Source organism: Stegastes partitus, unplaced genomic scaffold, assembly GCF_000690725.1.
Source record: "Stegastes partitus isolate 25-593 unplaced genomic scaffold, Stegastes_partitus-1.0.2 Scaffold1485, whole genome shotgun sequence".
NCBI classification, from domain to species: Eukaryota; Metazoa; Chordata; class Actinopteri; family Pomacentridae; genus Stegastes; species Stegastes partitus.
The window spans coordinates 110,969-133,030 of record NW_007579216.1 but is presented as its reverse complement, the minus strand read 5'-3'; the positions used below and the strand labels follow the sequence as shown (position 1 = coordinate 133,030).

The window sequence follows — 22,062 nt, the reverse complement described above, 5'->3', positions numbered from 1 at the left end:
CAGTCAACAGACACAAACAGTCAATTTTCACTGACGCACACGAGCAAAGTAAACACATCTCAAGTGTTTGGAAAACTTAATCTTCATTGTCTCGTCTCGTATCCCTGCGTCGACGGTGCATCATAATGTCATAAAGCTCTAAAACTGACCATCAGCGAAATCTGTGCAGCTGAGGAGTCACCGAGAGGCGGTTTAGTAAAAGGACGCGTGATTCAGAGCGCCTTAAATCTACCGTCGCTGCGCTCGGTGTTGCCCTTCCTGTGTCGTTTTTAGCCGCCAGCTTTGTTCTTTACACATGCAACCAACTAAGATTCTTCTTCCTCGTGCCCTCCGACAAACGACTGGAAAACTATTTTCCTTCACAAACAACTCGACAGAAGGAACTAATTGGAAATCATGGGGTTGTGACTGTGTTTCTTTCATGAGTTACCACTGGACCCGGTTAAGTTCCAGACCGCACAGTGCTGATCAGATGGAGCGTAAAGCTCAGAGAGCCGTGGAGGAAACTGACTGTGAGCGACTGCAGAGCTCCGATATGTTACGTATACGCTGGCCTGCAATAAGCTCCAGTTTATTGATTCGTCATCAGTTTGAGATTCTTGAACGTTAAGAAACTGTGTCAATACTTCACATGTTCCTCGTTCCAACATATGAACAGGTGAAGCCGACGTCAGAGCTACAATAGATGCCTTTTACCTGAAATTTTAAAATCAGTTTTACAAGAAAAATGCTGCGTTTATGAGTCGCTCAAAGGGAGAAATTGTTGTCATGATTGTGCTGCTCGGTCTGGATCGCACTTCATTCTTTGAAGGTTTTCCATTTCTATAGCTCGCAGGTATCTGTGCTTTCAGAACGGAGTTAATGAAAACTGAAAGATGTTATCTGATCTGATGTCTGCAAAGAAAAAAAGAAAAAAAAGGCCCCTCATTATTTCTGTTGTCTAATGTGCTCGTAAATCTTATAACGCTGAACTTAGCAGAGGCAGAGACAGATTAGGATCAGAACGTACACTTGTCTATGATATTTTTATCCTATAACTGTATGCAAATCATAGTTATAAATTAGTTTTTTCTTTCTTCATGCACCAGCCCAAAGAGTACAAACATCTAGCGCTCTATTCTCTAATTAACACAGAACTGCATATGAGTAACCTCACTAACAGATGAGTAGTTTGCTTTAAAGTTAAGTTTATTTCTCTCTCCAAAGACACAGTCACAGTTACATATAATCATAACCGAAATTGAAAGACTGGAATAATAATAGTCTTCAGAAAGTGCAGTGACATAAGTTCAGTCTAATATAGCATGCTTTATTTTTTACCAGCGATGCACACGTACAATTCCAGCTATAACACCCTCCCAGACAGCTGTTATTAGGCAGAACACGATGTATATGAGAACACACACACACACATGATGGCCTCACAAGCTGCCACATGCAGCGAACAGGATGAATACATGGTATTTGAGCTCTTGTCATTGTGTGGTTAGCCTGCAGGAATCCACCCTTGACATGCCACCATTCAAAAATAGTGACTTCACCACAGATTCTGTGTCACCCTCAATGCAAACAGATTATTACTGGGAAAATCAAAACATTGACACCAGCGCAAACATGTGTAACCTACATGCAAAACACTTTAAAACCTGCAGTTTGCATAAACAAAAGTGGAACCACTTGGCACACTGATGATGTCTGAGCAGCAGGAGTGTGATGTCAACATTGGTTTCCAGATGGTATACAAGGAGGTTATTTTTTTTTCCCCATTTAAATATTTAGTGACACCGTTGCAGCACAGCCTGTGATGAGGTCTGATTTACAGGAGATAAGGCAGAGGACAGGTTGTTGGGTTCAACGTAGCTCCCAGGTGAACCTGCCTGAGTGGGAGGAGATCCTGGCTGTGCATCGCAGTGAAACATTAAAGGCTATAATATAGAGTTAGTGCTTCAATCGGCCTGTTCACCTGTTGGCCTTGTAGTCATAATTGCACTTCTTCCCTGGAATCACATCACAGGAGCCTCCCCCACCCCTCTGCAAAATCCTTCCAAAACCTCAAGGCGCTTGAATCGGAGAGAAATCACAACAAGTAATTTGTTCGGTCAATCCACTATCTTGGCACCGGAGCAGCAGGAAGTTCAGGACCCATTTATTTGTTTAAGAGAGAAACACAATAACACTGGTTTCTATGTGGGCTGTGAAGTTGGCAGAGACATCAGAAGTTCACACCTTTTGATGTGAGAGATCTTCAGAGCACGTGAATGTCTAAATACTGCTGGCACACGGAGCATCCCTTTCATTGAAAGGTAGTGCAGCATATTGTTTTCAGCATTGTGAGGATGTAAAATAAATCAGTGTGGATGGAAAAGTATAGCTCCGGCTGTGATTCCAGCGTTTCCTGTAACAAACAAATAAAAGTACCTGCAGGCACCGCACCTTCCAGATACAAAGGAACTCTACGCCCCCTGGTTGTCTCAGGTGAAACAGTCCCAAGGTGTCTGCCGGCTCACATTTCACAGGTGAGACAGATGGAGCTGCTGAACGCGGTGTAAAGTGAACATCGCCTCTAATTAATCGCTAAACCTTATATAATGTGTTCAGGATGCAGCTTATGATTTATCGTGGACTATCACGCACGCAATACGAGGATGTTTAGTGATGTGTCTTTCTGGCCCCGCCCTCTTGGGTTGGTCTAGGTGAGCCGGGTAAAAGCTGCTGCTCACACACGCTATAGGTAAGACGGGCTTCAGTGCTCAGGCAGGTATGATTGCACAGACTCAACTCTTTGGATACAGTTCAAGGCACTCCGCGTCTTGACGCACAAGACTTTTACGCACAGAGCTCCCTGGAGTTTAATAAGACTGGACTGATTCGACTTGGCACCGCTGCAAGCATGAAGCTGGAGGTGTTGTGCGGAAGCCACTATTACATGAAACACTTGGAGATGTCCGGGGATGTGGATGCCGAGCGGAATGCGCGATCTCCTCTCTCCGCTGAGGAGGAGCTGGGGTCGGATGGGGACTGCGTGGCGCACAGCCCTCCACCTGCTGCTCCGTGCGGCGGCGGCGGCAAGTCCAAGCCGTACACACGGAGACCCAAACCCCCGTTTTCCTACATCGCTCTCATCGCCATGGCCATTCGGGATTCTCCCTCCGGACGTCTGACGTTGGCGGAGATAAACGACTACCTGATGAAGAAGTTTCCGTTCTTCAGAGGCAGCTACACCGGCTGGAGGAACTCGGTTCGACACAACTTGTCTCTAAATGACTGTTTTCTCAAAGTGCTCCGGGACCCGTCGAGACCTTGGGGAAAGGACAATTACTGGATGCTCAATCCGCACAGCGAATACACGTTCGCTGACGGGGTGTTCCGCCGCAGAAGAAAGCGCATTAACAAGAAGTTCGGCCGGGAGCAGGAGGCGTCCGAGCAGGCAGAGGAGCCGCAGAGCGTTCAGCAGTCCGCTGCGGCCACCAACACGGACTCCGGCCCCAAGTTTACCAGCTCGTTTGCTATCGACAGCATCCTCAGCAAGCCCTTCAAGAGAGACTCGCACCAAGGACACGTAGCTCTCCCCCCTGCCTTCACCTGGCCGCGCTACTCGGAACTGATGATGCATCATTCAAATACACCTGCCTCATTTCCATACGTTAGGGCGCCGTGCCATGTGGACTCCTGTACGGCGCATGTGCCAAACGTGTACGGCGGTGGGCTGCTCTCATAGACAGCCTGGCATGATCACAAATATTTTATCTGGTGATTAGAAATCATCAAAGTGCACTGATGGTGGACACAGAGGAGACCAAACACCAAAGACAGTTTAAAAACTTTTCTGTGTTGGGACTAAATTAAACGTGGTGGCATTGTGTCTGACTTGTTGTACTTTTTTTTTCCTCCCTAATTTTTTTTCTCTCAAATTTGACTTTTAATATTAAACTATTTGTTGTACATGTTACTGAACAGACTACTGTCTTCTTGTTTTTGCTCAACAAATGTGTTTAAAGATGCACTTTGACTGTTTTTTTTATGTGTCTCTCTCAAAAACTCTGCTCATGAAATAAAAAAAACGTACTCATGCTGATATGTGTTTTTCTATTGTTGTGCGATAATGTGAATGACAGAATAATCACAGGCTATTGTTGTGGAGCCAAAATAAGGACTGACACATCTCTGAGGCATTAGCACCCAGTGGGTGCCAGTGCTGGGATGTTGGTCTGGGCGTGTGTTCATGACTCCACCCTGCAAAGTGTTTAGAAAGTGAATTAGCTGCAGGTGGATCAGCCTCCTCCTATAGATCACACAATTAGGTTTAGAGATTTTTGTAATAGAAAAGACATCTCTCTACCAGCTTCTGCACATAATTTGTAAATCTTAATTAGCTCCCTCTGGCCTTTATGCTTCCAGAAGAAATGACCATATAAGTATTTACTCGCTGGTGCCAGATTGAGGCATCCAGTATTTATATTTTCTGTTCTGGCCTGCAAATAGCTGTCGCCTCAGCCACCACACAAAGGCTGCACACAAACCGTGCATCCTGAGCCAAACTCCGACCCACAATAGGAAGAAATCCACGTTGGCCCATTCTTCTGAGACTAGAAAGTAAATTTCCTTTAAAACAGCTGCGCATCCTGGACGCAGCGGGGGGTGACAAGTTGGATGCTGCTGATAGTCTGGCTGGACTTTTCTTTGAAGTCCGCTGATGGGAAACGATTTTCAGTGGTGGTTTCAGAGGGCATATGCAGTACAAAAACGTTGCAGAAATCACATTTGCATATTTGATTGCCTGAGTCGTTCCCAAGACTTTTGCTGGATTCTCCCAATAAATTCTTTCCTCCGGGGATGTAATCCAGACGCGCGGAGGTAAGCTGACACTTGAGCGCTGTGTGTGGTAGCCCATGTTGGCACGCTCTGATGGAAAAAGCATGCTTCCTCTCATGTCAGAGCCCTAACCCTGAGCAGATCCCAAACAAATCAGGACTCAGGAATTGTCCTGTGCAACTTTACAGTCTGAGGCATCTCCGCTGTCTGCTGCGGCACCACGTGAGGAAGGAAAAATGGCATCACTTCATCCAAACTCTGTCGCTTTGTAGTTTGTCAGCTTGTGTCAGGTATTGATGCTTGTCAAATGTGGACAGAGGTGTTTTGGAAAATGATTCGTGGGAGGAGATTTGTCTTACTCCGCTGCGCCGTGTCCGGCTTCTAGTCTGGATCCCGGCCAGATGGGGAGGGAGTAGTTCCTGGCGATTTCTTGGAGGGATTTGGGGGGGTAGAAGGGCAGTGGGAGATTTAAGAACTGATAGGTGGTCGAGTTGTGTTTGGCCGAGTGGATATGCGCAAGCAAAGTCGAGGAGCTTTATTTCCCCCCTCTTATGGGATTATTGCCAGCAATGGACAGAGAGAGGAAGGAGGAACAGCGGCAGGCGTTTCTTGATTTTCACGGTTCCAACCTCGCAGCGCATCGCAAATGGACACTGGCCTCTTTAAACACTGCCTCAGGAAACTTTTAATAGCGCTCGACATACATGACAAGTGAGTGGTCCACGTGTCGTAGAGAGCCAGAATCTTAAAAAAGAGGTGCAACCATGACGACTGAGATTTCCCAGCAACATTTGGATCCATCCACCCCGGTGCGCTCCGGTCCAGCGGCTCTGAGCGCAGCGCTGCTGAGCGCGCAGCCGGTGATGGAGAACGCACACAGTGCGTCAGCTAAAGGGAAAAAGGGAAACTCAGGCTTGAGGCGACCCGAGAAGCCCCCCTACTCATACATTGCTCTGATTGTGATGGCAATTCAAAGCTCACCGACCAAGAGGCTCACTCTGAGCGAGATCTACCAGTTCCTGCAGGCCCGGTTCCCCTTCTTCAGGGGCTCATATCAGGGATGGAAAAACTCTGTGAGACACAACCTGTCTCTGAACGAGTGTTTTATCAAGCTGCCCAAAGGTCTGGGCAGACCTGGCAAGGGCCACTACTGGACCATCGACCCGGGCAGCGAGTTTATGTTCGAGGAGGGCTCCTTTCGGCGCAGACCTCGGGGCTTCCGAAGGAAATGCCAGGCTCTGAAGCCCATGTACAGGATGATGAACGGTATCGGGTTCGGCGCATCCATGCTGCCGCAGAGCTTCGATTTCCAGCCATCTTCCGGCTCGTTAGCGTGTCATAACAGCTATAACTTAGACTTGATGGGGAATACGGTTCCTGGGGGGTTCGAGGGGCTCGGAGGAGGACACCACGTCCCGCACATGTCTTCAGGCTCCGGGTCATCGTACATGGCCGCGTGTCAGGCGGCCTCCAACGCAGACTATTGTCCGGACAGCAGCAGCAGCCCCCTGCAGTCCTCCCCGGCCATGGTGGGCGCTTTGGACTGTCAGTCTCCGTACGCAAACGCAGCGTCACACTGGAGCTCACCTGGAGTGTCTTCATACATCAAACAGCAGAGTCTGGCTTCAGGCGCGCAGAGCTCCGCCGTGCACTCTGGGATGTCTTCTTACTCTCTGGATCAGAGCTACCTGCACCATAACGCACGAGATTCTTCTGACATCTCAGGTAGAGCCTCTCCTATGTGTCACCTCACCAACACTATTTTATGTTAGCTGAATGCTGTTTGCTCTCTAGTTCCAGTTCAGGCCATAACTGATCTGAAGCTCATCAGTTATGAGACAGAACACATTTGTTTCAGGCTCCTTGAACCACTAATAAACAAATCTATTCAGGTTTCTGTTTGATCAAGTTGCACCAGATGAAAGAAAATGCACATATTGAATAAAATATTAACAATATGTGAAACTTGAGCGAACCAGAGCAGCCGCCTGGACACTGAACTCAACCATCAAGTTGTTTAGATTAAAAAGAGGCACAAGTAGAATCTTTAAAAACGAGCTTCTGTCTTCCAGTTAGTTTTTTTTTTTTTATCATGCATTTTAAAGTAATGTCTATTTATTTTTTCCCCCCTCATACAGCCTAGTGTTTGATTTATATTTTAAATAATCTGATTGCATCTTCAAAGCAGCCACATTTAGAGGCCTGTGTGCTGAGAAGTGTTTTGGAAAAACCAGAACAATGCACAGTAAGAGAAGCAACAAATTGAGTGAATAAATGACATTAAACACGCAGTCACATGCTTATTGTGAACAAAATGTGTTTTACTTGAATCCAGCTTCATTGTGGCCTTTATGCGAGCTCCATCTGCCTCCAGGGCTTTTAGCATTTTATCTTTAAATTTAATCTTTAAAAAAAAAAATCTATTTAAATAAAAAATTTAAATGATTATAAAGCACAGGAGGGAACAAATTGATATGAAACACATTTGTGAGGGCTTTGTTTTAGTACAACTAATGGCTTTATTCATGGTTAATAATTATTAAATGCTTACAAGGAAGTCATACGCTTAATTTTGTAATTTTTTTTCACTTTCTTCCACAAAGATATTTGCTTTGTCTTCTTTTTTCCTGAGTTTATCAGAAAAATCCAGAGAATTAGCCAAGTGTCACTCACCTACTAAGATTTTATTTGCAATAAAATGCATTTATTAGTGACTTATTAAGATTAAAGACTGTGGATTTGATTATTCTAATTTTATTCACTAAGATTTTTACTAGCAGATGTTTAATTTAAAAAAAAAAAAAAAAAACAAAAACAGAAAACAAGAAACAGAAACCCACAACAAACATCATCCAGATCTTTCCACTCTGAAGTAAATTAAACAATACTGCATAAATGACCCATAAAGCATCAGTCAAATATGTTTGTTTATTAATTAAAGGGTAATTTAATTTAATTTAGTAATTATTTTCAAAAGGTATTAAAGTGGCACATATCAGTTTTTTCCTGATTAATCCTGCTCTGTGTTGGACGATCTGGATCATTGAGAACATTTTTAAAAGCCCATTCGTTCGACAGCTTCAGCGCTCGGCCTCACACACGATGACCTCTTGTGTCCTGTTTGCTTGCAGTGGGACTGTCTCGATATTCCGGCCACTCGGCTCCCGTGTGCGACAGGAAGGAGTTCGTTTTGAACCTAAACGGAATCTCTTCCCTCCATCCCGGCAGCGGAGGATCTTACTACCACCAGCTCCACCACCACCACCACCAGAGTGTCTATCAGGACGTAAAGCCGTGCGTAATGTGACCCGGAACAGCTAGAACTGCTAAAACATGCTTCCTCTGATTTGAGCCTTAACCGAACTCGAGACGCCGATGAAGAAGGAAAAAAAAATCTCTCCGGTGACCTCTGACCTCTTTAAGGCGGTGGTTGTGATGTGAGGACTTTGCTGTAGCGCTTCAACACGGGACGGACTTCAACACGCAATAAACACATTTTACCGAAATAATACAAACCTGAACTAATGTTTATTCGTGCACTTCATATACTCCTCCTGCAGCGACCCAAGAGATTTATTTGTAAAGGATCATTTGCGAGTGTTTGATGTCTTAAGGAATAAATGTTTCTTCAGGAAACCAAGTATGTTTCTGAGCAGTTCCCTTCCTTTTCTTTAAATTTCCCCCTTTTTTCTCTGCAGCAGGGACGTTTCTTTGTCCTTATTTTGTGCACAAAATGACTCAAAACCTGATTCACGGTGGAAAACAGAGCAGCTGATCATTTTATTTTATTCTTGACTCTTTAAATATGTTGGCTTTGAGTCGTCATTTAAAAGAATAAAGCTGCACTTTTAATATTCGAGATTCACCTTTGGATTATGAGCCGGCACCAGTCAGAGCCACTGTCACCTCACTGAGCAGCACCAGGGGCGTGTTATTAGTAGTTTCTTCTCATTTAACAGTCATCTGCTTAAAAGAGAGTAGATCTAGTTTGGAGCTGAGGATCATCAATGAGTAATTTGTCGTCTTTATTCTGAGAAACTTTCCTGAATGACTGTGATGCAAAGAAAGTAATTGAAAGCATTCATCTGGGGATATAAAGCACAAAAGGCACACTGAGTGTCCAAGTGGTACCTCTGACATGAAACATCTTTTATTCTTCTCAGTCCTGTTGCTTTGACTTGTGCTGCCATCTAGTGGCGACTCAGAGTTAAGGCGCTTCAGCTACATTTCATGTTTCGGATTTTGTGCCAAACAGTCAGCTGGTCGTTTTGTCACATTAAAATCCAGAGTGCAGATAAAGCTGGTGTTTATGTTAAAGCTGATCCTTGAGTTTGACTTTAAACACCCAAGATTTAGCACCAACTGACTGACTGATCCTCTAAATTGTACGAGATGAGATAAATACAGAGCGGGTGAACTTATATGAATGATGTGGACGTGATTTCTGATGTTAGAATGATTGTTTGTTAACGCTTTCAAAATGAGCTTCTGTTACTGTTGCTACAGATCTCATTCATATCTCTGCTGTCCGTGGTGCTGAAGAGTGTCCTGAATGCACGTCAGATTATTTATGATCCGTGATTTATATTAAAAATGCACTCATATCCCAAATTAGCAGACTAATGAAGTGGCCCAGCAGCAGGAAGTTGTCACACAATGAAGAGAACAGTTAACAGGAAGAGCTCCGGCTGCAATTTATGTGGTGCTGAGATCAAGAAATTAGATTAAATAACACAAAATAACGGAAAACAGCCGTCTGATCAAATATTTTTTTATGATTAAAATTCTTCATTTGCACAATTTTAATGTTTAATGAAGGATCTTCATAAACACACACAAAAACATCATCAACAACAACAATAATAATAATTGGCAGACTACCAGTGCTTGTAGATGTTCTATGCCGATGAAAATGCATTCAGTCAATATTTTGTTGTAAAAACCTCTAAAATTATAGAATAGAGTTTTATTGCCATTTGCACGGGTACATTCTAGAGCAGGTATGTGGAAGTCTATATGCGTTTTCTTGATTTAGCTTTATATGTAGGAAAACAATTAAAAAATAAAATAAAGAATGATGTAAGAGCAGCAGAAATAAAAAAAATACAAATATACATTATAAAAATAAAATAAGTACACATTATAAAAAAGCACCTTGTGTAAAAAAACAGTGTTAAAAATAGAGACCCGGAGAAAATAAGATCCCTGAAAAAGTAATTTTATATTTTGTGGTGTACAGACGTTATATTACACGTGTTATCCAGCACATCTCTGTGGATAATGATAGAACCGACTCTTCTTTCTCTGTTTCCACTTTCTAGTTGCCATTAGTTGTATTTAATATTACAAATATACTTTTAAATTTCACATTTTTTCGATTAAATAAAAACATATATAATGTCTGATAAATATTTTAATATTTTATATAAAACTATTATCAATTCCTTCAACTATCTCTAGTTTATCGTTGTTCACAGTTACGTGGTTTTAATGTTATTTTACATCGAGCATGTAAATTAAGTCTGTTTTTGTGATTTTATTGATCGTTCTGTGTGTTTGAAAAACTGAAAAAGCACAATTTTACCATTTTAATGTGTTTATTTGCAGGGCACGTTACCCACCCTTCATTTCATATAAATTAACTCGAGACAAGTGTCATCTCGTATCCAACTACCCCGACTCCTAGCAGGAACAAATACAGGAATGAAACCAACTGGGTCATCTGACTTGAGGAAATACTCATCCATCCATCCATCCATCCATCCATCCATCCATCCATCCATCCATCCATCCATCCTTATACACAGTCTAAACCTTGTCAAACTAAAAGAATACAGACACAGAGAGCAAAATATGAAGTTAACATAATGCTAAAGTAACAGCCGAGAACTCTTCATGTGAAATATAAAATGCTCCAGCAGATAAAAGCATAAACTGATAAACTCACATGATGATTTTGTGACTGATTTCAGAAACATGATTCCTGTCGTCACTGGACTTTCTGGAAGTTGATGGAAAAGATGACGGTGAAAGAAGCCGGTAGCTTTAGTTGGCTGTAGAAGTGCAGCTACACATGACATGTTGGGCAAATATCAACCAGTTAATTTAAGATGTCACTGAAATGAATGAGACGGGGAACGTAGAGAGGGACGGGTCAGAACCAGGAGAAGCCACAGAACTTGTTTGATGTTGTGTCAGAACTGTGGTTTCCAGTCATTTCCAGTGACTGTCGAACATGTATGGAAGTTATTTTAGTCCTGTGTAGAAAATGATGTTTTTCTAATTAATTAACTGAAACCATCCACTAAAATAGACCTCACCATAAACAACGAGGATTCGGGTTTAGACACACTCATCATTGTTATTAATTCCTGATCAGATTTTTTTAGATTTGTGTTCATTTTTAGCCAAAGTTTCAAATCGGGACTTTTCTTGTTTATGGATATTATCCTCTATTTGCTTTATATATTCAGTTTTAGTTCAGTTTTGATGGGAGGATCTAATAAAAATATTCTGGTGAAGTTAAAAGTCAAGATGAAAGGATTTCATATTTTGATTAAGGTACAGTTTTGGTCAGATACACTGGGTTTACTGAACCATTTAAACAAACCTGTTTATTCTTTATATTATTCTTTTTTCTGTGGTTGCCAAGTTTCTGGCACTGAATCCACATCATCTGTTTGCTCAGTCGGATACAAATAATACCTGTTAGCTGCAAATGAAAGTATGTTGTGGTACTGATGGTTGATGAAACGTTATTTGCACGCCTACGAGAATAATTAATTATTATAAAGAGACCATTTTCAATTATGTCACTACGAAAATGTTTATAATGAACTATTTGTGGATTTTTATAGCAGAGTCAATTAGCAGCTCATTACAGGAGTGCACAAGTTGTCTTTAAAGCCACAGTCTTCCCTTATCTGCCCTCTTTGGTGGCTGCAGTACTGAAGTGGATCATGAGGTGGCAGCAGCCTCTAATAAATGTTCTGCAACCATCTGGTCTGCAAGAGGCTCCTCATGCTCCTCATGTGGATCAATGAACCTCAGCAGCATCTATAATATACAGGAGTGTGGTGTGTTCCAATAAGTCCATATTTGTTGGCTCTTGGATACAACAAACTGAACGCTTTGGCTCCAGTTTGGTGCTTTAAAGTATTTGTGTTGTTTCTCTGCAGGTTTGAAGTGGGTGGTTGAGGAGCCTCATGAAGGGTTCAAATAAACTGGAGCTTGATTCTATTCAAATTCTAGAAATCAACATTTTTTGCACACATTTTGGACAAACTGCAGAACTTTGCTCTCTGTGGACGCCAGAGGGAGCCAAGGTCACAGTGATGATGCCAAACTGGCTTCATCCCCTTTATCCTCATTTCATTCTGCTTTAGAAGTTTAGATTATTCTTATTTTAAAACATTCTTTTTGATTTTTGTAATAACCATCAAAGCTGATAAGACTCATTTAGAAAATAGTTTGTTGCTTTAAATTTCCTGGATGTAATAACAGAATAATGTTCAGTATTATTTGTGCTCCAGGCCGCTGGTTCAGGAGAAAAACCGTCACAGTGACTTTAAAACAAACAATAACAAAAAGAGACATCAAATAAGATTAAATTAAATTACATTAAAACCCAAATAATATTTAATCAAGCATCCTTGTTTAATAATTATTATAATGCTGTTGCAGTTATTTGTGATAAACAAAGTAGAGGAAAGTCCCAGGTTTTGCGCCTGGTGCTCCGTCGTGCCTCCTCACTGCGCTCCAGTGTTGGATACTTTAAATAATACCGAGCTGAGGAGGACTGGGTGGGCAGGCCGTGGTATTAAGTAAAAGGCCCGTCGTGAATTGAGTAAACAGCCCAGGGCGGTGGAAAAAGTTCATGCCCGGGTCCATGTAAGGAGAAACCGGCGGAGCACCAGGCCACTGCACGGACATTTAATTAAGACGACCTGCGGAGGATTACAGCGATATTGGGACTGTAACTTTGCCTCACAATGATCATTAACAATTTCATGCGCAGTCGCCCTTGACAGCAGGGCGATACAGAGGCCGTCACGGTCGGCTTATTGGACTTTTTTTTTTTTTTTTTGCTCCTATTTTTTATTATTTTTCTCTCCTGGCCTTTTAGTGTGTAATTCCATAAACTGCTATGAAACACCTCAGAAACTCTTTAGGGGGATTTTTAAATTACACTCTCTGTGCACAAGAAAATAAAAACCCTTTAAATAATTCCCCCATTAATGCAAAACGCAATTTAAACGACCCGCTTTTGTTTATTCAGCTACTGGGACAATAAACTCCGGGTTGGGCCTCCGACATCACGACAGATATTCAAACATTGTGATGAGGAGACACACATGTGAGGTGTGGTGGCGGTCGTCCCATTTGGTTCCTCGTCTTTAGATGGCCTTTTTTTTACTTGAATAAACTCTGACACCTCTGGTCACTCTCAGCCCAAACTGCCTTTTAATTCCCGTTGTAATGAGATCGCACTTAACCGCCCACTGCCAGCTATGCGCACTTCTCTCTCCCCCCCTCTGCTTTGATGTCACGCTGATCTGCTGCTGGTGCTGAGTCTTTTAACTAATAAAAATGCACTTTAAAGACGTTAAACTGCGCGTAAATGCCGCCATTTGGTTTACTGGTGTTTGTATCTTTTCCTGTAAAAAAAAGGGAAACACAATGCAGTTCATTAGGTTCTTGTTAAGAGGAGACGCTGTAAAAGGCTGTGCGCAATAAATCCAGTGCATCTCCTGCGTAAAAGGAGTTTAAATAAATACTATATCAGAATTAATTTAATTGTGTTGCATCCAAAGCAATGTGCAGTGAGGAAATTTGTAAATTTGAAAGATAACTGAGGTCTTTCTGTTTTCTTGTGGCGGCCACATGCCGGACAGAGGATGCCCATGTGTGCGTAAAAGCGCTCCATGATCTGATTGTGTACATGTGAGTTGCTCTGTCACGTCTGAAGTCTTGGCTGGAGTGGGCTGGGAGTTACCGACACCTCCTCTACGTTTTTTTTTTTTCTTTTTTCTTTTTCTAAAAGCCCTCTGAGTGTGGCCAGCAGCTTTCTGCTCTCTCTGCACGGCCTGACTTCCAATTGGACGACTCGTGCTCTTTCTGAGGCGGGGCTTCCCTGGCAGCAAAAAGGAGAAAAGAATTTAACTGCGCAAAGTCCTGTGCTGACGGATGTCCAAAGTTCAGAACTTTTTCAATGTGCGTTTCATAGGGACACAAGGATGGGGACAGCTTGAACACAGCAAACTGCACTTGCGGGTTGAGACTTTTTCCCTGTTTTTTCCCCCTTTTTTGAAAGCAACGCAGCGAGGAACTGAGATTTGAGCGCCTCAGCCTTCAGAGGAGGGAGAAGTGGAACTCTCATTTTGGAGCTTTACTTGCGCCGGATCAAAGTGAAGACATGCAGGCTCGCTACTCCGTCTCCAGTCCCAACTCACTGGGCGTCGTGCCGTACATCAGCAGCGACCCGAGCTACTACCGGGCCGCCGCCGGTGGGGGATACACGGGAATGCCAGCACCTATGAACATGTACTCTCATGCGGCTCATGACCAGTATCCTGCCAGCATGGCCCGTGCGTATGGACCGTACACCCCCCAGCCTCAGCCCAAGGATATGGTCAAGCCTCCCTACAGCTACATAGCGCTCATCACTATGGCTATCCAAAACTCGCCTGACAAGAAGGTGACCCTGAATGGGATTTACCAGTTTATCATGGAGAGGTTTCCATTTTACCGCGACAACAAGCAGGGCTGGCAGAACAGCATCAGGCACAATCTGTCGCTGAATGAGTGTTTTGTCAAGGTGCCCCGTGATGATAAAAAACCCGGCAAAGGCAGCTACTGGACCTTAGACCCGGACTCCTACAACATGTTCGAAAACGGGAGCTTCTTGAGAAGACGGCGGCGGTTCAAGAAGAAGGACGCGCTGAAAGAGAAGGAGGAGCGGCTGCAGAAGGAGGTGCCGCCGAGGCAGCAAGGCCGGGAGCAGGAGCAGCCGGTGCAGGGCTCCCAGCCCGTCAGGATCCAGGATATTAAGACTGAGAACGGGGCCGTGACGCCGCCGCAGGCCGACTCGCCCTCCCTGAGCACCGTTCCCAAAATCGAGAGTCCAGACAGCAGCAGCAGCATGTCCAGCGGGAGCCCCCACAGCATCCCCTCCACCCGCTCCATCGGCATGGACAGCTCCGAGCACCACCAGCACCACGGCCAGGCCTCGACGCAGGGCTTCAGCGTAGACAACATCATGACCTCCCTCCGGGGGTCTCCACAAGGAGCCACCGAGCTCAGCTCCGGCCTCACCGCCTCCAACAGGACAGGTATAACACCGTCTTTGTCCCTAAACTATTCTCCAAGTCAGACGTCTGTCTATAGCTCCCCCTGTAACCAAAACTCCATCTCCACTACCTCCAACGCGACCTATCATTGTAACATGCAAGCCATGAGCCTTTACGCAGGGGACAGATCGAGCCACTTGGCACCGAGCACCACCGTGGACGAAACGTTGCCAGATTACTCAGTCACAACCACCTCATCCTCCCTGACCCACGGTAATCTAAACTCTGGGCAGGAGGGCCACCATCCCCACCAAGGGAGGCTGACCTCATGGTACCTCAACCAGGCCGGAGACCTGGGCCATCTGGGCGCAGCTTACCCAGCACAGCAGCAGAACTTCCACTCAGTCCGAGAGATGTTTGAATCCCAAAGAATTGGCTTGAATAACTCGCCGGTGAATGGGAATAACAGCTGTCAGATGTCATTCCCACCGAGCCAATCCATCTATCGCACTTCGGGAGCTTTCGTGTATGACTGCAGCAAGTTCTGACCAAAAAGAAAAAAACAAAACAAAACAGGCTCGATATATTTTCCTCGCGGTGTTTGAACTCTTTTCAGTAAAATCCAGCGTTTTTATCCTCCTTCCCTGCCCACCACCATATGGACTAATATGAGACAGAAAACAAACCAAAAAAAAAAAAAGAACAGAAAAGACTTGATCTTGGTTTTTTCTAAAGAACAGTGTTACTGCAAATAACACGTAAGTCTCTCTTTGCTTTTGTGGCTTTTATGTGATATGTTAAAGATGTGTCACTTTTCATGGACGTGTAAATTGCATATAGTAATTTATTTCTAAACTGTAGCCGGATATTATGGACCAAACACCAAAAAAAGTGTTTCTAAATTGAATTGCCTTAATTGTCCAAAAAAAAAAAAGGAAAATTCCAAAAAAAAATTGTTCCAATATAAAAAAAAAAGTAAGAAAAAGGAACGTGTATATCGCCGTACTATTTCAAAGATTCTTCATTTGTTGAAAAGTATTCTTGAAGGATTTGTTTGTTTGTTTAATAAATTGTCATTTTATGTGAGTTAAAGTTACGCCTCATTTCTTACAGACTTGAATGCAGGCTTTAGGGATGTTTTGCTCTCCAGGTTGGTTTTGTGTGTGAGGAAGACTTTTCTTAGTTTTTAATCTGATCCCTTAAATTGGATTTCTTTAATCGTGGGTTCATCAAAACTCATGGAAACACTGAAGGATATTTGGACTGCAATTGGACTTTACGCACATAAAAAAAAGATTCTTCCTTTTTGTCTTCTTCTTGTAGGAAAAAAGTTTTTAGAAATATGAAAAAAGTCTCAGTTGGTGCGCTCATGTCCAAGTTTAAAAAAAAAGAAAAGGCATGTAAAGGATGTGTTTATTTGCTGGGCTTTTTATTTCCAAACTCCACATCCAATTTATTTTTTCGGTGTCATATTAGAGAGGTTCAGGCTTCATAACAGATGATTAGAAATCGGCTTGACGTGGAGCCACAGACCTGGGAAAGAGGCTGCGCGCTGCACTACTTTGTTTTGGACTGCGTTGTGTGTTTACTGGCGCATACCAGTGCTTACTTAATATCATACCACACATGCCAAAGATAGTCCCGTTGTCACTTCAGTTTTGATGTTTGGATCCTCAGCAGTCTGGCGCGACGCTGAGCTGCGTGGAGACAACAATGAGCGTCACGTTTAATTACGTGTAACTCCAGCTTTGTTGAGTTTTTTGGGGGATATTTATTTGCAGAGACGAACACACATTAAACTGGCGTCATAAAACCGAGCTGACAAGTCAAATGTAGGTTTCACTGTGGGCCTCTTTTTACACTAAGAGGATTTATCGTTTCCACTCAACAGAATTAATGGAATCAGTGTCTTTTAATCACTTTAAAATTTAACTTAGAAGTCAAATATTTTCAGGATTTTCTGAACAGCAGTGAGTGTTTTCCAGGAATGCAAATATGCGCCTGTTTTCTTTTTTCTTTTCAGTTCTAGTCGACAATTGAAGCAGCTTTTTAAATTTAATTTTATATCACTGAGGGTTTCCAATATTTACCAAGCGCAGACAGATATTTATTTGAAATGTCATTAATATATACATGAGCTTAAAAAATGTTCAGCTAATGTTAGTTGAATGGATTCGCGTAAAAAACGTGCGCGTAAAAAAAAACGTGCTTGGCTTGGCTACAGTCTGTAAAACATAATAACAATAATAACAACAACAACAATAATAACAATACGTCTACGTGCATATTTACTCACGAGTATAGCTGTCATTACCACGATAATAATTTAGACAGAATATCTGGAACACATTAGAACATAGAACTAATCATGTCTGTGCGTAATTAAAATAAAATTATTTTTATTAATATATATATAAAATCATTTTAATTACACTACAAATATATAATTTCCACATTTAAATTTAGAAGTTACCTTCCTGCTTTTCTATGGAAACTCTTTTGCTCAATAACGTTTTTGGGGATAATTTAGATTAAAAAACAAATTGCGAGAAGTTTCCCTTTTGAACAGAGGCTGTAACGCGTCCCTCTGACTGTGACAGATGCCAAGTTAAAACCAACTTATGGTCAAATATTCTGACATATTACAACATGGTATAAATTCCTGTTTGTAAAATGGAAGTTTGTTTTGGGCTTTTTTTGTAGCTTTAGGCCTCAGATCAACAAGTGGAGAGAGGCAGCAACAACAGAACAGCAGAACATGGGTAGCTGCGTGCCACGTGTGTACTTCAGGCTATAGAGCAGGATCTGTTTTTTTTTTTTTTATTATTATGAACAAACAAAATATAATTCAATTCAAAAATATAAATGAATTCCTCAGCCCTAAACCCTGCCTGCGTGCATCTCCCAGCTCTCGGTTCGCACCAGAATCAGGCTCGTTGAGGTCATTAGATACTTGCCCAAGTGTGGGCCTAATAAACAAACGTCGTGTTAGACCAAAGATTGATGGCGCTCTCGCAGAATGGACCAGGTCAGGAAGGAATAAAATTCAATCAGAGAGCTGGAATCGTTTTTCATGAGACGGGAAAAAGGCAGAGAGGGAGAGCCGGGGGTCAATGAGGAGGATGTCGGCCGCCGGAGCACCATCAACAATATAACAGGACGCAGCGCGCACAAAGGAGCGAGAGGAGGATCAGGACAGGAGCCTGGTGCGGGGCTCATTCTGACTTTTCACAACTGTAAATATCTCTGAGACGTGTGCGGAAAAGAAGTGGAGCTGTCACACCGAGAGCTCTGAGTCTGTAGACTTTCATCCGTTCCCACAACAAAATTGGTACAAATTTAATTTCGTTTTCATTTCCCTTTTCGGAAGAAGCAGCAGAATGAATGATGTTTAGTTTTCGCTCACAGCCATGTCTCCACCTACCGTAGGGATGACTGTGGTGGTTATTTCTCACAACAAAACGCTGTAATCAGATGTTGCTCAGGGCTAGATCTCATTAAACAAGGGGCCACATGTCTTTTTTTTTTTTTTTTTAACACGCAGACATTTGGGGACCTCTGTTGGAGACCGAGCTGGGCTTTAACTCGAGCTTCTTCTTCCTGAAACGTTCCGCTACATTCCTGAAAATGCACAACTTCCCTCGCTGCTTTGGGTCAAATAGCAAAGACAAAAGCCTCAATGTTTGGAGCTGTCTTTAATATTTAAAATATCAGAGCTGCAGCGTTTGATTTGAATCTGCTGGAAAAAGCAGCTTCTGTTATTGTGGCCTAATAAGTTCTATTTATGCGTAATAAGGAAATAAAAAGCACAATTAGGTTTCAAAAAAAATATTTCACGCTTTATAAATGACATTTTATACACTTGAGTGACAATATGTGTGTTTAGAGGTCAGGCCAAAGTTTAAGAAATACACATACAAATAAAGTCGTACACAAAATTATTGCTTTATTTAAAAAAAAAATAAAAGAAAAAAAGAAAATATAAAAATATATATTTTATTCTGAAATGTAGCACCAGTGTGGCCTGATGCAGAGCGAAACCCTGATGTCCTGTGATAACTGATTGGTTGTAGTTGACATACATGTCAGCTAATGATGCACAAGCAGCGAGTTGGAGGAAGAAAAAAAAGCTTTAGCAGCCTTCAGTTCTGACACTATCTTGTTATTGTGACCTCGACAGGTGGGACGACCCAAAGGCCAAACGAGTGTTGACGGGAATTACATTTTGAGAATTGATAACATTGTTGTCGTGAAAGAAGCTGCTGTAAATCTTTTTTTTATTTTTATTTTTTTAATCTAAAGACACATGGGCAGAACAACGAGCCTTTTCACCATCTGCTGGTTTCACGGTCGTAAAATGCGCAACGAGAATATTTAATGTTTGCAATTTTTGGGGAATTTTATGTCATTGTTCGTTTATTATATTTGCTGCAGTCTTGTCCGACAATGCAGTGCAGTTGGATGAAAACTTTTCCCCTAAGAAGCTGCCTGCAAACCGAGTTGCACTAATGCGTAATTTGCGCATTTACGCGCGTTGTAGGTTCTCCTGTTTTTTGGGGTTTGGAGGGGGGTGGGCATAGAAAGAGGGGGTAAATGAAGTCTCGGTGAGCCCCTGCAGACTGTGTGCACCTGTATGGCTGAGTGACCGCAGCTCACTATGGAAAATGCTGTGTTTTAGCTCTCGGTTGCTCCCAGCGCCATCTGGTTCTAATTGGGAGTCTCATAGACGCAGATTCTGTCTGCTCTGCGGCCAAACGAGTGAGAGGTTGGAGGTCCAACACTTGTCTCTCTGAAGGAAAAATAACCGCCGCATGCAGTCTCTTATCCTGCACGTCTCGTTTTAAAGACGAATGGTAATTTTTAAAGAAATGATTTACTCGGCTTTGTCCAAACAGGCCGAGCGCTGAGGTGTAAACAAGGCTTCTGGATGAAATAATGGCCTCAGAACACGCGCGACGTCTTCGAATCAAACGCAGTGAACTCGTGCAGACCTCCTAACCGCCGGGATGCTGGGATAATGGGGTACTGTGGATTCAGAGCAGAGAGGGGAAACGGCCGACCTACGAATAACCCGACAGCCTTGGCGAGATACCTCAAAAAAAAAAAAAAGAAACGAACAGACTTGCCTTCAAGTTACACAAAACCTGCTTTTCTGCTGCTCGGGCCTGCGGTTTCTAATTATAGCACATTTTACGCACCGAGCATTTGAATGTCCCAATTATACACCACGGCATACAGTAATTTATTGTCAAGTGTAGTTTCATTTTATGAACATATTTTTAATGACTCATAACCGACGACAACCTTCTTCTATTTTTTTTTTCTTTTTGAATCTGAATGCTCGGGTCAGGAATAAAACTGCTTTCTGTCGCAGGTGTTGGTGATAAAATCAGATTTTTTTCCCCCTATATTTGCAGATTTATTTCTTACTTAATTACAGGATACTTTGAAATCTTCCATCATTGCGGCATGTAAGAGGATAAATGCAGTTTATTGTTAAAACACAAAATAAACTAATTTGCCAATTCCTCTGACGCCTTGATCTTCTGCTTTTTTTTTTTTCTTTTTTTAGTACAGCACATGTGTGTCGAGCTCATATTAAAATAAACATAATTAGGTGGATTAGTGTTAATTAAAACAATGCAACACATCAGCCGGGTGTGTTTTCAATATAAAAGCCTCGATTCAAACTACATTTTCTGCGCAGATCTCGTTGGGTTTTGGTGGATCGCTGATGGCAGGGAGGGAGTGAAGCGAGCAAACTTGAACTCATGAGGCTCCAGACTTGTCCAGCTACTGCTATTTGAGCCACAGTAGCAGTTGTCTGTGTCTTTCGCGGGTCTCATCTCGTTTATGGAGCAAGGCGGCCACTGGGCTATGAAAACACGAGCAGACTGCTGTCAGACAAACAGTGTGTCCTGGTGATCAGAAAGGCACATTTCACAGATGATAAATAAAGAAGAATAGGAGAAACAAACAAATAAATAATCCTACCTGGTGCCACTGTGTCTTTTAGGGCTGTATTGTAGGTTTTTCTTTAACCCTGCTTTGTTAATATTGAATATAAACTAAATTAAAATATCAACAAATTCAATATTTTGGTTAAAAATGATTCTAAAATTTTGTCAAATGCCTGAAATAATAAATGTTTGCAATCAGACAACACGTGCAAAAAAATAAACTATAATAGCTTTATTTTTTTTGTTTCAAAAAATAGAAAAAAATGCAATATAAATAAAAAAGGCACTTAATTTACTGACATTGCATGAAAAACTTAATGAGGATTCCAACATTCAATATTCAGAATCTGACACCAAATCATTCCACATTTACTCAAGACAATAAATTAGAAAATTCATTAGCTGCTAGTGTGCTATTTCAGGCAAAGTTAATTAATTTAGCCCAATTTAAATGACAGTAAAAAGGATATCTATGTAAATACAAACACCCACCAACCAGCATCACATCTGTTTTCTCCCACCCCCACCTCTCCTCCCAGCTTTGAAACCCAGAGCGGTAGGTGGGTGGGTGGGTGTCATCTAGACCAAAAAGAAAAGGAGGCAGCGTTGGAAGTGACCCCTCTCGACTCCTCCGGTCCCTCCACGGAGGAGAAAGAAAGTGTCACAGCGAGCAGAGAGGGAGAGACAGTGATGAATTGGAGGCAAAACTCTGTCTTTCCCTAAAATAGAACAAGAAGGAGGAGGAGGAGGAGGAGGAGGTGGGGGAGAGAAGTGCACAGGAGGTGGATCACTGAGGAAAACAAACCTGAAATTTGATTTTAATAGGGGAGATGGTGGTGTGCGTGTGTGTGAAGACGTAAAGCCGTATGAGGTTTCCAAAGATCCCATTGGCAATTAATTCCTGGCAGGGCTGTGTGCAAGCGTTCTCCTGCCTTCAGTGTTTAGACATTGTGAAATCATGTGTGCATTTGTTTTCAACTTGGGACCACGAAGAACCGACT

The 22,062-nt window shown here is 42.5% G+C and overlaps 3 protein-coding genes across 3 annotated transcripts; all 3 read left to right on the top strand.

Annotated features, from left to right (window-relative positions):
• The first annotated feature begins 2,739 nt into the window (after positions 1–2,739).
• On the top strand, positions 2,740–3,949 carry LOC103370818 (forkhead box protein Q1-like). Its single transcript, XM_008299981.1, has one exon. The coding sequence runs from the start codon at positions 2,891–2,893 to the stop codon at positions 3,716–3,718; it is 828 nt and encodes a 275-aa protein (XP_008298203.1). The 5' UTR covers positions 2,740–2,890; the 3' UTR covers positions 3,719–3,949.
• Positions 3,950–5,576: 1,627 nt separating this feature from the next.
• LOC103370819 (forkhead box protein F2-like) lies at positions 5,577–8,448 on the top strand. The gene is made up of 2 exons (XM_008299982.1): positions 5,577–6,537; positions 7,944–8,448. The coding sequence occupies exons 1-2, from the start codon at positions 5,577–5,579 to the stop codon at positions 8,117–8,119; spliced, it is 1,137 nt and encodes a 378-aa protein (XP_008298204.1). The 3' UTR covers positions 8,120–8,448.
• Positions 8,449–13,986: 5,538 nt separating this feature from the next.
• foxc1a (forkhead box C1a) lies at positions 13,987–16,193 on the top strand. Its single transcript, XM_008299977.1, has one exon. The coding sequence runs from the start codon at positions 14,228–14,230 to the stop codon at positions 15,647–15,649; it is 1,422 nt and encodes a 473-aa protein (XP_008298199.1). The 5' UTR covers positions 13,987–14,227; the 3' UTR covers positions 15,650–16,193.
• The last annotated feature ends 5,869 nt before the right edge of the window (positions 16,194–22,062 follow it).